The following is a 15,442-nucleotide window of genomic DNA, read 5'->3' as shown; positions in this document are numbered from 1 at the left end:
GGGGGGGGGGGGGGTGGGGGGGGGGGGGGGTGGGGGGGGGGGGGGGTGGGGGGGGGGGGGGGTGGGGGGGGGGGGGGGTGGGGGGGGGGGGGGGTGGGGGGGGGGGGGGGTGGGGGGGGGGGGGGGTGGGGGGGGGGGGGGGTGGGGGGGGGGGGGGGTGGGGGGGGGGGGGGGTGGGGGGGGGGGGGGGTGGGGGGGGGGGGGGGTGGGGGGGGGGGGGGGTGGGGGGGGGGGGGGGTGGGGGGGGGGGGGGGTGGGGGGGGGGGGGGGTGGGGGGGGGGGGGGGTGGGGGGGGGGGGGGGTGGGGGGGGGGGGGGGTGGGGGGGGGGGGGGGTGGGGGGGGGGGGGGGTGGGGGGGGGGGGGGGTGGGGGGGGGGGGGGGTGGGGGGGGGGGGGGGTGGGGGGGGGGGGGGGTGGGGGGGGGGGGGGGTGGGGGGGGGGGGGGGTGGGGGGGGGGGGGGGTGGGGGGGGGGGGGGGTGGGGGGGGGGGGGGGTGGGGGGGGGGGGGGGTGGGGGGGGGGGGGGGTGGGGGGGGGGGGGGGTGGGGGGGGGGGGGGGTGGGGGGGGGGGGGGGTGGGGGGGGGGGGGGGTGGGGGGGGGGGGGGGTGGGGGGGGGGGGGGGTGGGGGGGGGGGGGGGTGGGGGGGGGGGGGGGTGGGGGGGGGGGGGGGTGGGGGGGGGGGGGGGTGGGGGGGGGGGGGGGTGGGGGGGGGGGGGGGTGGGGGGGGGGGGGGGTGGGGGGGGGGGGGGGTGGGGGGGGGGGGGGGTGGGGGGGGGGGGGGGTGGGGGGGGGGGGGGGTGGGGGGGGGGGGGGGTGGGGGGGGGGGGGGGTGGGGGGGGGGGGGGGTGGGGGGGGGGGGGGGTGGGGGGGGGGGGGGGTGGGGGGGGGGGGGGGTGGGGGGGGGGGGGGGTGGGGGGGGGGGGGGGTGGGGGGGGGGGGGGGTGGGGGGGGGGGGGGGTGGGGGGGGGGGGGGGTGGGGGGGGGGGGGGGTGGGGGGGGGGGGGGGTGGGGGGGGGGGGGGGTGGGGGGGGGGGGGGGTGGGGGGGGGGGGGGGTGGGGGGGGGGGGGGGTGGGGGGGGGGGGGGGTGGGGGGGGGGGGGGGTGGGGGGGGGGGGGGGTGGGGGGGGGGGGGGGTGGGGGGGGGGGGGGGTGGGGGGGGGGGGGGGTGGGGGGGGGGGGGGGTGGGGGGGGGGGGGGGTGGGGGGGGGGGGGGGTGGGGGGGGGGGGGGGTGGGGGGGGGGGGGGGTGGGGGGGGGGGGGGGTGGGGGGGGGGGGGGGTGGGGGGGGGGGGGGGTGGGGGGGGGGGGGGGTGGGGGGGGGGGGGGGTGGGGGGGGGGGGGGGTGGGGGGGGGGGGGGGTGGGGGGGGGGGGGGGTGGGGGGGGGGGGGGGTGGGGGGGGGGGGGGGTGGGGGGGGGGGGGGGTGGGGGGGGGGGGGGGTGGGGGGGGGGGGGGGTGGGGGGGGGGGGGGGTGGGGGGGGGGGGGGGTGGGGGGGGGGGGGGGTGGGGGGGGGGGGGGGTGGGGGGGGGGGGGGGTGGGGGGGGGGGGGGGTGGGGGGGGGGGGGGGTGGGGGGGGGGGGGGGTGGGGGGGGGGGGGGGTGGGGGGGGGGGGGGGTGGGGGGGGGGGGGGGTGGGGGGGGGGGGGGGTGGGGGGGGGGGGGGGTGGGGGGGGGGGGGGGTGGGGGGGGGGGGGGGTGGGGGGGGGGGGGGGTGGGGGGGGGGGGGGGTGGGGGGGGGGGGGGGTGGGGGGGGGGGGGGGTGGGGGGGGGGGGGGGTGGGGGGGGGGGGGGGTGGGGGGGGGGGGGGGTGGGGGGGGGGGGGGGTGGGGGGGGGGGGGGGTGGGGGGGGGGGGGGGTGGGGGGGGGGGGGGGTGGGGGGGGGGGGGGGTGGGGGGGGGGGGGGGTGGGGGGGGGGGGGGGTGGGGGGGGGGGGGGGTGGGGGGGGGGGGGGGTGGGGGGGGGGGGGGGTGGGGGGGGGGGGGGGTGGGGGGGGGGGGGGGTGGGGGGGGGGGGGGGTGGGGGGGGGGGGGGGTGGGGGGGGGGGGGGGTGGGGGGGGGGGGGGGTGGGGGGGGGGGGGGGTGGGGGGGGGGGGGGGTGGGGGGGGGGGGGGGTGGGGGGGGGGGGGGGTGGGGGGGGGGGGGGGTGGGGGGGGGGGGGGGTGGGGGGGGGGGGGGGTGGGGGGGGGGGGGGGTGGGGGGGGGGGGGGGTGGGGGGGGGGGGGGGTGGGGGGGGGGGGGGGTGGGGGGGGGGGGGGGTGGGGGGGGGGGGGGGTGGGGGGGGGGGGGGGTGGGGGGGGGGGGGGGTGGGGGGGGGGGGGGGTGGGGGGGGGGGGGGGTGGGGGGGGGGGGGGGTGGGGGGGGGGGGGGGTGGGGGGGGGGGGGGGTGGGGGGGGGGGGGGGTGGGGGGGGGGGGGGGTGGGGGGGGGGGGGGGTGGGGGGGGGGGGGGGTGGGGGGGGGGGGGGGTGGGGGGGGGGGGGGGTGGGGGGGGGGGGGGGTGGGGGGGGGGGGGGGTGGGGGGGGGGGGGGGTGGGGGGGGGGGGGGGTGGGGGGGGGGGGGGGTGGGGGGGGGGGGGGGTGGGGGGGGGGGGGGGTGGGGGGGGGGGGGGGTGGGGGGGGGGGGGGGTGGGGGGGGGGGGGGGTGGGGGGGGGGGGGGGTGGGGGGGGGGGGGGGTGGGGGGGGGGGGGGGTGGGGGGGGGGGGGGGTGGGGGGGGGGGGGGGTGGGGGGGGGGGGGGGTGGGGGGGGGGGGGGGTGGGGGGGGGGGGGGGTGGGGGGGGGGGGGGGTGGGGGGGGGGGGGGGTGGGGGGGGGGGGGGGTGGGGGGGGGGGGGGGTGGGGGGGGGGGGGGGTGGGGGGGGGGGGGGGTGGGGGGGGGGGGGGGTGGGGGGGGGGGGGGGTGGGGGGGGGGGGGGGTGGGGGGGGGGGGGGGTGGGGGGGGGGGGGGGTGGGGGGGGGGGGGGGTGGGGGGGGGGGGGGGTGGGGGGGGGGGGGGGTGGGGGGGGGGGGGGGTGGGGGGGGGGGGGGGTGGGGGGGGGGGGGGGTGGGGGGGGGGGGGGGTGGGGGGGGGGGGGGGTGGGGGGGGGGGGGGGTGGGGGGGGGGGGGGGTGGGGGGGGGGGGGGGTGGGGGGGGGGGGGGGTGGGGGGGGGGGGGGGTGGGGGGGGGGGGGGGTGGGGGGGGGGGGGGGTGGGGGGGGGGGGGGGTGGGGGGGGGGGGGGGTGGGGGGGGGGGGGGGTGGGGGGGGGGGGGGGTGGGGGGGGGGGGGGGTGGGGGGGGGGGGGGGTGGGGGGGGGGGGGGGTGGGGGGGGGGGGGGGTGGGGGGGGGGGGGGGTGGGGGGGGGGGGGGGTGGGGGGGGGGGGGGGTGGGGGGGGGGGGGGGTGGGGGGGGGGGGGGGTGGGGGGGGGGGGGGGTGGGGGGGGGGGGGGGTGGGGGGGGGGGGGGGTGGGGGGGGGGGGGGGTGGGGGGGGGGGGGGGTGGGGGGGGGGGGGGGTGGGGGGGGGGGGGGGTGGGGGGGGGGGGGGGTGGGGGGGGGGGGGGGTGGGGGGGGGGGGGGGTGGGGGGGGGGGGGGGTGGGGGGGGGGGGGGGTGGGGGGGGGGGGGGGTGGGGGGGGGGGGGGGTGGGGGGGGGGGGGGGTGGGGGGGGGGGGGGGTGGGGGGGGGGGGGGGTGGGGGGGGGGGGGGGTGGGGGGGGGGGGGGGTGGGGGGGGGGGGGGGTGGGGGGGGGGGGGGGTGGGGGGGGGGGGGGGTGGGGGGGGGGGGGGGTGGGGGGGGGGGGGGGTGGGGGGGGGGGGGGGTGGGGGGGGGGGGGGGTGGGGGGGGGGGGGGGTGGGGGGGGGGGGGGGTGGGGGGGGGGGGGGGTGGGGGGGGGGGGGGGTGGGGGGGGGGGGGGGTGGGGGGGGGGGGGGGTGGGGGGGGGGGGGGGTGGGGGGGGGGGGGGGTGGGGGGGGGGGGGGGTGGGGGGGGGGGGGGGTGGGGGGGGGGGGGGGTGGGGGGGGGGGGGGGTGGGGGGGGGGGGGGGTGGGGGGGGGGGGGGGTGGGGGGGGGGGGGGGTGGGGGGGGGGGGGGGTGGGGGGGGGGGGGGGTGGGGGGGGGGGGGGGTGGGGGGGGGGGGGGGTGGGGGGGGGGGGGGGTGGGGGGGGGGGGGGGTGGGGGGGGGGGGGGGTGGGGGGGGGGGGGGGTGGGGGGGGGGGGGGGTGGGGGGGGGGGGGGGTGGGGGGGGGGGGGGGTGGGGGGGGGGGGGGGTGGGGGGGGGGGGGGGTGGGGGGGGGGGGGGGTGGGGGGGGGGGGGGGTGGGGGGGGGGGGGGGTGGGGGGGGGGGGGGGTGGGGGGGGGGGGGGGTGGGGGGGGGGGGGGGTGGGGGGGGGGGGGGGTGGGGGGGGGGGGGGGTGGGGGGGGGGGGGGGTGGGGGGGGGGGGGGGTGGGGGGGGGGGGGGGTGGGGGGGGGGGGGGGTGGGGGGGGGGGGGGGTGGGGGGGGGGGGGGGTGGGGGGGGGGGGGGGTGGGGGGGGGGGGGGGTGGGGGGGGGGGGGGGTGGGGGGGGGGGGGGGTGGGGGGGGGGGGGGGTGGGGGGGGGGGGGGGTGGGGGGGGGGGGGGGTGGGGGGGGGGGGGGGTGGGGGGGGGGGGGGGTGGGGGGGGGGGGGGGTGGGGGGGGGGGGGGGTGGGGGGGGGGGGGGGTGGGGGGGGGGGGGGGTGGGGGGGGGGGGGGGTGGGGGGGGGGGGGGGTGGGGGGGGGGGGGGGTGGGGGGGGGGGGGGGTGGGGGGGGGGGGGGGTGGGGGGGGGGGGGGGTGGGGGGGGGGGGGGGTGGGGGGGGGGGGGGGTGGGGGGGGGGGGGGGTGGGGGGGGGGGGGGGTGGGGGGGGGGGGGGGTGGGGGGGGGGGGGGGTGGGGGGGGGGGGGGGTGGGGGGGGGGGGGGGTGGGGGGGGGGGGGGGTGGGGGGGGGGGGGGGTGGGGGGGGGGGGGGGTGGGGGGGGGGGGGGGTGGGGGGGGGGGGGGGTGGGGGGGGGGGGGGGTGGGGGGGGGGGGGGGTGGGGGGGGGGGGGGGTGGGGGGGGGGGGGGGTGGGGGGGGGGGGGGGTGGGGGGGGGGGGGGGTGGGGGGGGGGGGGGGTGGGGGGGGGGGGGGGTGGGGGGGGGGGGGGGTGGGGGGGGGGGGGGGTGGGGGGGGGGGGGGGTGGGGGGGGGGGGGGGTGGGGGGGGGGGGGGGTGGGGGGGGGGGGGGGTGGGGGGGGGGGGGGGTGGGGGGGGGGGGGGGTGGGGGGGGGGGGGGGTGGGGGGGGGGGGGGGTGGGGGGGGGGGGGGGTGGGGGGGGGGGGGGGTGGGGGGGGGGGGGGGTGGGGGGGGGGGGGGGTGGGGGGGGGGGGGGGTGGGGGGGGGGGGGGGTGGGGGGGGGGGGGGGTGGGGGGGGGGGGGGGTGGGGGGGGGGGGGGGTGGGGGGGGGGGGGGGTGGGGGGGGGGGGGGGTGGGGGGGGGGGGGGGTGGGGGGGGGGGGGGGTGGGGGGGGGGGGGGGTGGGGGGGGGGGGGGGTGGGGGGGGGGGGGGGTGGGGGGGGGGGGGGGTGGGGGGGGGGGGGGGTGGGGGGGGGGGGGGGTGGGGGGGGGGGGGGGTGGGGGGGGGGGGGGGTGGGGGGGGGGGGGGGTGGGGGGGGGGGGGGGTGGGGGGGGGGGGGGGTGGGGGGGGGGGGGGGTGGGGGGGGGGGGGGGTGGGGGGGGGGGGGGGTGGGGGGGGGGGGGGGTGGGGGGGGGGGGGGGTGGGGGGGGGGGGGGGTGGGGGGGGGGGGGGGTGGGGGGGGGGGGGGGTGGGGGGGGGGGGGGGTGGGGGGGGGGGGGGGTGGGGGGGGGGGGGGGTGGGGGGGGGGGGGGGTGGGGGGGGGGGGGGGTGGGGGGGGGGGGGGGTGGGGGGGGGGGGGGGTGGGGGGGGGGGGGGGTGGGGGGGGGGGGGGGTGGGGGGGGGGGGGGGTGGGGGGGGGGGGGGGTGGGGGGGGGGGGGGGTGGGGGGGGGGGGGGGTGGGGGGGGGGGGGGGTGGGGGGGGGGGGGGGTGGGGGGGGGGGGGGGTGGGGGGGGGGGGGGGTGGGGGGGGGGGGGGGTGGGGGGGGGGGGGGGTGGGGGGGGGGGGGGGTGGGGGGGGGGGGGGGTGGGGGGGGGGGGGGGTGGGGGGGGGGGGGGGTGGGGGGGGGGGGGGGTGGGGGGGGGGGGGGGTGGGGGGGGGGGGGGGTGGGGGGGGGGGGGGGTGGGGGGGGGGGGGGGTGGGGGGGGGGGGGGGTGGGGGGGGGGGGGGGTGGGGGGGGGGGGGGGTGGGGGGGGGGGGGGGTGGGGGGGGGGGGGGGTGGGGGGGGGGGGGGGTGGGGGGGGGGGGGGGTGGGGGGGGGGGGGGGTGGGGGGGGGGGGGGGTGGGGGGGGGGGGGGGTGGGGGGGGGGGGGGGTGGGGGGGGGGGGGGGTGGGGGGGGGGGGGGGTGGGGGGGGGGGGGGGTGGGGGGGGGGGGGGGTGGGGGGGGGGGGGGGTGGGGGGGGGGGGGGGTGGGGGGGGGGGGGGGTGGGGGGGGGGGGGGGTGGGGGGGGGGGGGGGTGGGGGGGGGGGGGGGTGGGGGGGGGGGGGGGTGGGGGGGGGGGGGGGTGGGGGGGGGGGGGGGTGGGGGGGGGGGGGGGTGGGGGGGGGGGGGGGTGGGGGGGGGGGGGGGTGGGGGGGGGGGGGGGTGGGGGGGGGGGGGGGTGGGGGGGGGGGGGGGTGGGGGGGGGGGGGGGTGGGGGGGGGGGGGGGTGGGGGGGGGGGGGGGTGGGGGGGGGGGGGGGTGGGGGGGGGGGGGGGTGGGGGGGGGGGGGGGTGGGGGGGGGGGGGGGTGGGGGGGGGGGGGGGTGGGGGGGGGGGGGGGTGGGGGGGGGGGGGGGTGGGGGGGGGGGGGGGTGGGGGGGGGGGGGGGTGGGGGGGGGGGGGGGTGGGGGGGGGGGGGGGTGGGGGGGGGGGGGGGTGGGGGGGGGGGGGGGTGGGGGGGGGGGGGGGTGGGGGGGGGGGGGGGTGGGGGGGGGGGGGGGTGGGGGGGGGGGGGGGTGGGGGGGGGGGGGGGTGGGGGGGGGGGGGGGTGGGGGGGGGGGGGGGTGGGGGGGGGGGGGGGTGGGGGGGGGGGGGGGTGGGGGGGGGGGGGGGTGGGGGGGGGGGGGGGTGGGGGGGGGGGGGGGTGGGGGGGGGGGGGGGTGGGGGGGGGGGGGGGTGGGGGGGGGGGGGGGTGGGGGGGGGGGGGGGTGGGGGGGGGGGGGGGTGGGGGGGGGGGGGGGTGGGGGGGGGGGGGGGTGGGGGGGGGGGGGGGTGGGGGGGGGGGGGGGTGGGGGGGGGGGGGGGTGGGGGGGGGGGGGGGTGGGGGGGGGGGGGGGTGGGGGGGGGGGGGGGTGGGGGGGGGGGGGGGTGGGGGGGGGGGGGGGTGGGGGGGGGGGGGGGTGGGGGGGGGGGGGGGTGGGGGGGGGGGGGGGTGGGGGGGGGGGGGGGTGGGGGGGGGGGGGGGTGGGGGGGGGGGGGGGTGGGGGGGGGGGGGGGTGGGGGGGGGGGGGGGTGGGGGGGGGGGGGGGTGGGGGGGGGGGGGGGTGGGGGGGGGGGGGGGTGGGGGGGGGGGGGGGTGGGGGGGGGGGGGGGTGGGGGGGGGGGGGGGTGGGGGGGGGGGGGGGTGGGGGGGGGGGGGGGTGGGGGGGGGGGGGGGTGGGGGGGGGGGGGGGTGGGGGGGGGGGGGGGTGGGGGGGGGGGGGGGTGGGGGGGGGGGGGGGTGGGGGGGGGGGGGGGTGGGGGGGGGGGGGGGTGGGGGGGGGGGGGGGTGGGGGGGGGGGGGGGTGGGGGGGGGGGGGGGTGGGGGGGGGGGGGGGTGGGGGGGGGGGGGGGTGGGGGGGGGGGGGGGTGGGGGGGGGGGGGGGTGGGGGGGGGGGGGGGTGGGGGGGGGGGGGGGTGGGGGGGGGGGGGGGTGGGGGGGGGGGGGGGTGGGGGGGGGGGGGGGTGGGGGGGGGGGGGGGTGGGGGGGGGGGGGGGTGGGGGGGGGGGGGGGTGGGGGGGGGGGGGGGTGGGGGGGGGGGGGGGTGGGGGGGGGGGGGGGTGGGGGGGGGGGGGGGTGGGGGGGGGGGGGGGTGGGGGGGGGGGGGGGTGGGGGGGGGGGGGGGTGGGGGGGGGGGGGGGTGGGGGGGGGGGGGGGTGGGGGGGGGGGGGGGTGGGGGGGGGGGGGGGTGGGGGGGGGGGGGGGTGGGGGGGGGGGGGGGTGGGGGGGGGGGGGGGTGGGGGGGGGGGGGGGTGGGGGGGGGGGGGGGTGGGGGGGGGGGGGGGTGGGGGGGGGGGGGGGTGGGGGGGGGGGGGGGTGGGGGGGGGGGGGGGTGGGGGGGGGGGGGGGTGGGGGGGGGGGGGGGTGGGGGGGGGGGGGGGTGGGGGGGGGGGGGGGTGGGGGGGGGGGGGGGTGGGGGGGGGGGGGGGTGGGGGGGGGGGGGGGTGGGGGGGGGGGGGGGTGGGGGGGGGGGGGGGTGGGGGGGGGGGGGGGTGGGGGGGGGGGGGGGTGGGGGGGGGGGGGGGTGGGGGGGGGGGGGGGTGGGGGGGGGGGGGGGTGGGGGGGGGGGGGGGTGGGGGGGGGGGGGGGTGGGGGGGGGGGGGGGTGGGGGGGGGGGGGGGTGGGGGGGGGGGGGGGTGGGGGGGGGGGGGGGTGGGGGGGGGGGGGGGTGGGGGGGGGGGGGGGTGGGGGGGGGGGGGGGTGGGGGGGGGGGGGGGTGGGGGGGGGGGGGGGTGGGGGGGGGGGGGGGTGGGGGGGGGGGGGGGTGGGGGGGGGGGGGGGTGGGGGGGGGGGGGGGTGGGGGGGGGGGGGGGTGGGGGGGGGGGGGGGTGGGGGGGGGGGGGGGTGGGGGGGGGGGGGGGTGGGGGGGGGGGGGGGTGGGGGGGGGGGGGGGTGGGGGGGGGGGGGGGTGGGGGGGGGGGGGGGTGGGGGGGGGGGGGGGTGGGGGGGGGGGGGGGTGGGGGGGGGGGGGGGTGGGGGGGGGGGGGGGTGGGGGGGGGGGGGGGTGGGGGGGGGGGGGGGTGGGGGGGGGGGGGGGTGGGGGGGGGGGGGGGTGGGGGGGGGGGGGGGTGGGGGGGGGGGGGGGTGGGGGGGGGGGGGGGTGGGGGGGGGGGGGGGTGGGGGGGGGGGGGGGTGGGGGGGGGGGGGGGTGGGGGGGGGGGGGGGTGGGGGGGGGGGGGGGTGGGGGGGGGGGGGGGTGGGGGGGGGGGGGGGTGGGGGGGGGGGGGGGTGGGGGGGGGGGGGGGTGGGGGGGGGGGGGGGTGGGGGGGGGGGGGGGTGGGGGGGGGGGGGGGTGGGGGGGGGGGGGGGTGGGGGGGGGGGGGGGTGGGGGGGGGGGGGGGTGGGGGGGGGGGGGGGTGGGGGGGGGGGGGGGTGGGGGGGGGGGGGGGTGGGGGGGGGGGGGGGTGGGGGGGGGGGGGGGTGGGGGGGGGGGGGGGTGGGGGGGGGGGGGGGTGGGGGGGGGGGGGGGTGGGGGGGGGGGGGGGTGGGGGGGGGGGGGGGTGGGGGGGGGGGGGGGTGGGGGGGGGGGGGGGTGGGGGGGGGGGGGGGTGGGGGGGGGGGGGGGTGGGGGGGGGGGGGGGTGGGGGGGGGGGGGGGTGGGGGGGGGGGGGGGTGGGGGGGGGGGGGGGTGGGGGGGGGGGGGGGTGGGGGGGGGGGGGGGTGGGGGGGGGGGGGGGTGGGGGGGGGGGGGGGTGGGGGGGGGGGGGGGTGGGGGGGGGGGGGGGTGGGGGGGGGGGGGGGTGGGGGGGGGGGGGGGTGGGGGGGGGGGGGGGTGGGGGGGGGGGGGGGTGGGGGGGGGGGGGGGTGGGGGGGGGGGGGGGTGGGGGGGGGGGGGGGTGGGGGGGGGGGGGGGTGGGGGGGGGGGGGGGTGGGGGGGGGGGGGGGTGGGGGGGGGGGGGGGTGGGGGGGGGGGGGGGTGGGGGGGGGGGGGGGTGGGGGGGGGGGGGGGTGGGGGGGGGGGGGGGTGGGGGGGGGGGGGGGTGGGGGGGGGGGGGGGTGGGGGGGGGGGGGGGTGGGGGGGGGGGGGGGTGGGGGGGGGGGGGGGTGGGGGGGGGGGGGGGTGGGGGGGGGGGGGGGTGGGGGGGGGGGGGGGTGGGGGGGGGGGGGGGTGGGGGGGGGGGGGGGTGGGGGGGGGGGGGGGTGGGGGGGGGGGGGGGTGGGGGGGGGGGGGGGTGGGGGGGGGGGGGGGTGGGGGGGGGGGGGGGTGGGGGGGGGGGGGGGTGGGGGGGGGGGGGGGTGGGGGGGGGGGGGGGTGGGGGGGGGGGGGGGTGGGGGGGGGGGGGGGTGGGGGGGGGGGGGGGTGGGGGGGGGGGGGGGTGGGGGGGGGGGGGGGTGGGGGGGGGGGGGGGTGGGGGGGGGGGGGGGTGGGGGGGGGGGGGGGTGGGGGGGGGGGGGGGTGGGGGGGGGGGGGGGTGGGGGGGGGGGGGGGTGGGGGGGGGGGGGGGTGGGGGGGGGGGGGGGTGGGGGGGGGGGGGGGTGGGGGGGGGGGGGGGTGGGGGGGGGGGGGGGTGGGGGGGGGGGGGGGTGGGGGGGGGGGGGGGTGGGGGGGGGGGGGGGTGGGGGGGGGGGGGGGTGGGGGGGGGGGGGGGTGGGGGGGGGGGGGGGTGGGGGGGGGGGGGGGTGGGGGGGGGGGGGGGTGGGGGGGGGGGGGGGTGGGGGGGGGGGGGGGTGGGGGGGGGGGGGGGTGGGGGGGGGGGGGGGTGGGGGGGGGGGGGGGTGGGGGGGGGGGGGGGTGGGGGGGGGGGGGGGTGGGGGGGGGGGGGGGTGGGGGGGGGGGGGGGTGGGGGGGGGGGGGGGTGGGGGGGGGGGGGGGTGGGGGGGGGGGGGGGTGGGGGGGGGGGGGGGTGGGGGGGGGGGGGGGTGGGGGGGGGGGGGGGTGGGGGGGGGGGGGGGTGGGGGGGGGGGGGGGTGGGGGGGGGGGGGGGTGGGGGGGGGGGGGGGTGGGGGGGGGGGGGGGTGGGGGGGGGGGGGGGTGGGGGGGGGGGGGGGTGGGGGGGGGGGGGGGTGGGGGGGGGGGGGGGTGGGGGGGGGGGGGGGTGGGGGGGGGGGGGGGTGGGGGGGGGGGGGGGTGGGGGGGGGGGGGGGTGGGGGGGGGGGGGGGTGGGGGGGGGGGGGGGTGGGGGGGGGGGGGGGTGGGGGGGGGGGGGGGTGGGGGGGGGGGGGGGTGGGGGGGGGGGGGGGTGGGGGGGGGGGGGGGTGGGGGGGGGGGGGGGTGGGGGGGGGGGGGGGTGGGGGGGGGGGGGGGTGGGGGGGGGGGGGGGTGGGGGGGGGGGGGGGTGGGGGGGGGGGGGGGTGGGGGGGGGGGGGGGTGGGGGGGGGGGGGGGTGGGGGGGGGGGGGGGTGGGGGGGGGGGGGGGTGGGGGGGGGGGGGGGTGGGGGGGGGGGGGGGTGGGGGGGGGGGGGGGTGGGGGGGGGGGGGGGTGGGGGGGGGGGGGGGTGGGGGGGGGGGGGGGTGGGGGGGGGGGGGGGTGGGGGGGGGGGGGGGTGGGGGGGGGGGGGGGTGGGGGGGGGGGGGGGTGGGGGGGGGGGGGGGTGGGGGGGGGGGGGGGTGGGGGGGGGGGGGGGTGGGGGGGGGGGGGGGTGGGGGGGGGGGGGGGTGGGGGGGGGGGGGGGTGGGGGGGGGGGGGGGTGGGGGGGGGGGGGGGTGGGGGGGGGGGGGGGTGGGGGGGGGGGGGGGTGGGGGGGGGGGGGGGTGGGGGGGGGGGGGGGTGGGGGGGGGGGGGGGTGGGGGGGGGGGGGGGTGGGGGGGGGGGGGGGTGGGGGGGGGGGGGGGTGGGGGGGGGGGGGGGTGGGGGGGGGGGGGGGTGGGGGGGGGGGGGGGTGGGGGGGGGGGGGGGTGGGGGGGGGGGGGGGTGGGGGGGGGGGGGGGTGGGGGGGGGGGGGGGTGGGGGGGGGGGGGGGTGGGGGGGGGGGGGGGTGGGGGGGGGGGGGGGTGGGGGGGGGGGGGGGTGGGGGGGGGGGGGGGTGGGGGGGGGGGGGGGTGGGGGGGGGGGGGGGTGGGGGGGGGGGGGGGTGGGGGGGGGGGGGGGTGGGGGGGGGGGGGGGTGGGGGGGGGGGGGGGTGGGGGGGGGGGGGGGTGGGGGGGGGGGGGGGTGGGGGGGGGGGGGGGTGGGGGGGGGGGGGGGTGGGGGGGGGGGGGGGTGGGGGGGGGGGGGGGTGGGGGGGGGGGGGGGTGGGGGGGGGGGGGGGTGGGGGGGGGGGGGGGTGGGGGGGGGGGGGGGTGGGGGGGGGGGGGGGTGGGGGGGGGGGGGGGTGGGGGGGGGGGGGGGTGGGGGGGGGGGGGGGTGGGGGGGGGGGGGGGTGGGGGGGGGGGGGGGTGGGGGGGGGGGGGGGTGGGGGGGGGGGGGGGTGGGGGGGGGGGGGGGTGGGGGGGGGGGGGGGTGGGGGGGGGGGGGGGTGGGGGGGGGGGGGGGTGGGGGGGGGGGGGGGTGGGGGGGGGGGGGGGTGGGGGGGGGGGGGGGTGGGGGGGGGGGGGGGTGGGGGGGGGGGGGGGTGGGGGGGGGGGGGGGTGGGGGGGGGGGGGGGTGGGGGGGGGGGGGGGTGGGGGGGGGGGGGGGTGGGGGGGGGGGGGGGTGGGGGGGGGGGGGGGTGGGGGGGGGGGGGGGTGGGGGGGGGGGGGGGTGGGGGGGGGGGGGGGTGGGGGGGGGGGGGGGTGGGGGGGGGGGGGGGTGGGGGGGGGGGGGGGTGGGGGGGGGGGGGGGTGGGGGGGGGGGGGGGTGGGGGGGGGGGGGGGTGGGGGGGGGGGGGGGTGGGGGGGGGGGGGGGTGGGGGGGGGGGGGGGTGGGGGGGGGGGGGGGTGGGGGGGGGGGGGGGTGGGGGGGGGGGGGGGTGGGGGGGGGGGGGGGTGGGGGGGGGGGGGGGTGGGGGGGGGGGGGGGTGGGGGGGGGGGGGGGTGGGGGGGGGGGGGGGTGGGGGGGGGGGGGGGTGGGGGGGGGGGGGGGTGGGGGGGGGGGGGGGTGGGGGGGGGGGGGGGTGGGGGGGGGGGGGGGTGGGGGGGGGGGGGGGTGGGGGGGGGGGGGGGTGGGGGGGGGGGGGGGTGGGGGGGGGGGGGGGTGGGGGGGGGGGGGGGTGGGGGGGGGGGGGGGTGGGGGGGGGGGGGGGTGGGGGGGGGGGGGGGTGGGGGGGGGGGGGGGTGGGGGGGGGGGGGGGTGGGGGGGGGGGGGGGTGGGGGGGGGGGGGGGTGGGGGGGGGGGGGGGTGGGGGGGGGGGGGGGTGGGGGGGGGGGAGGGTGGGGGGGGGGGGGGGTGGGGGGGGGGGGCGTGGGGGGGGGGGGGGGGTGGGGGGGGGGTGGGTTGGGGGGGGGGGGGGGGGGGGGGGGGGGGGGGGGGGTGGGGGGGTGGGGGGGGGGGGGGGGGGGGGGGGGGGGGGGGGGGGGGGGGGGGGAGTGGGGTGGGGGGGGGGGGGGGAGGGGGGGGGGGGGGGGGGGGGGGGGGGGGGGGGGGGGGGGGGGGGGGGGGGGGGGGGGGGGGGTGGGGGGGGGAGAGAGTCAGACTGGACGCTACAGTGGCCACAGGTCCCGCCCATGGACACCAACACCCAGAGGTGGGATCCAGCAGGTTCTCACCAGTTCCCGAGAGTGGGTTACTCATTATTGGTGTGTGCCGAGAGGGGGTTACTAATTGGGTCTGCTTTTCCGTTAGAAATGCCATTAGGTCCAAAAATCATAAAGTCCCGTTGTTTTCTATGTGGCTGGTTAGCGAAGGTAGAAAACGGGATCATTTTCCCTGTTGGGCTGTTTTAAAAACATGTTTTAGAAATATGGTCAAGTTCCTTGTTTAAGGAAAGTATCCTTCTTTTGATTTCTAGAAACAAAGTTAAGTATTTGAAAGTATTAAGTATTTGACAGGCAGTCAATGAGAGGAGAAGTAGTTGTTTCTGTTGGCAGTAGACGATAGGACTTGCTATCATGAGTTTAAATGATGGACAGAAAGATACCAGCTGGAAATTAGGAACTTTTTTTTACAGTAAGAGTTTTTTACAGTAACATAGAAATTATTAATACCCCACCCTGGAATGCCCGGCCAGGCCCCATCGTGCCCCGCCCAGCCCCATTGGCACTACGCCACTGTTTGAATCCCACCACCAAGGGAACCTGTTACTAAAATTTTTGGATCCCACCACTGCCAACACCATTTTGGAGACTTATTTGACTGTTTAAAAATCCTGGTAGGGTCTGTGGATGGGAAGGTCTGTTGGGTCAGGGCTGCCAACTCTGGGTTGGGAAATTCTGGGATGTTTGGGGGTGGAGCTTGGAGATGCCAGGTTTGGGGTCTGGCAAAGCAGCCATTTTTCTCCAGGGGAACTAGACTCTGACCGTTGAAGAGGAGTTGTCGTGGTCTGACCAGTTGTAAAACATCTAGGCTCTCGAGAAACTGTCTTTGCCTCCAGAAGCTCTGGTTTGGGCAATGTGGGGAGGTTTTTTCCCTTAACCAACTTCAACGGGGTCACGATGCCTCTTCTAGATAAAACCAAGTCACAGTGGGTAGTTCTAGAAATCGCCAGAAACGCTCTGGCTTTACCTGAGAGTTTCAGGCATTGCTAGAACTTTGGATTTTCCCCCCCAGAAGTAACCAAGGGCTTTCCCACACAAATCACCTACAACGTTTCTTAAAATTTTCAATGCTCCCCTCTTTACTACAGTGGATGTCCGCACTCGCCCCCTCGAAACGATTACTGGCTGCAGTTACCTGTCCCTCCTTTTTTGTGCTAGATGTAGAATCGATGCTTCAACGCTCCACAGGCTTTTGCGGCAATTCTGTGCATCCCGTATCTGTGGAGCTTCAAAGATGACCCCCCCCCAGCAATAAAAAAACAAAAAAAATGGTGCAAATAAACAGGTGAGGGGGATAGGCTCCTCTCTGGGGCAACAGCTAGGGACCGGATTACGCCGGTCCTATACCAACTGCACTGGCTGCCTATCGAGTACCGGGTCATGTTTAAAGTTTTGGTATTGACCTTCAAAGCCATTCGCGGCCTTGGCCCTGCTTATCTGAGGGACCATCTCTCCCTATATCGCCCTTCTAGGACCTACTGGTGATCCCTGGCCCCAAGGCAATCCGGCTGGCCTCTACAAGGGCCAGGGCCTTTACGGCTCTGGCCCCTACCTGGTGGAACAGGCTTCCAGGTGAGATCAGGGCCCTGCGGGACTTACAAAGTTTCCACAGGGCCTGTAAAACGGACCTGTTCCACCAGGCATTTGGCCAGTCAGGATGATGTCAACTCCGCCATAAGAACATCTGGCCTCCCGTGGGTATATAAAAGGGGAAGGGAGGGGTTGAAGCCATCTGTAGTCTTGCTATTTTATGTATTATTCTATGTAAATTATATATTATGATGTTTTAAACTGTTTTATTATTGATGGACACTGCCCTGAGCCTTTGGGGAGGGCGGTAAATAAATAAATAAATAAATAAATAAATAAATAAATAAATAAATAAATAA

The 15,442-nt window shown here is 87.8% G+C and overlaps 1 protein-coding gene across 1 annotated transcript in view; it reads left to right on the top strand.

Annotated features, from left to right (window-relative positions):
• Positions 1-14,791, top strand: part of LOC125437074 (protein mab-21-like 3) — a 28,451-nt gene extending 13,660 nt beyond the window's left edge. The window contains exon 4 of the mRNA XM_048504443.1: positions 14,712-14,791. Within this exon, the coding sequence (XP_048360400.1) occupies positions 14,712-14,791 (80 nt within the window). The remainder of the gene's footprint in view (positions 1-14,711) is intronic.
• The last annotated feature ends 651 nt before the right edge of the window (positions 14,792-15,442 follow it).

Source organism: Sphaerodactylus townsendi, linkage group LG07 (assembly GCF_021028975.2).
Source record: "Sphaerodactylus townsendi isolate TG3544 linkage group LG07, MPM_Stown_v2.3, whole genome shotgun sequence".
NCBI classification, from domain to species: domain Eukaryota; kingdom Metazoa; phylum Chordata; class Lepidosauria; order Squamata; family Sphaerodactylidae; genus Sphaerodactylus; species Sphaerodactylus townsendi.
This window is presented reverse-complemented; position numbering and strand designations above follow the sequence as displayed.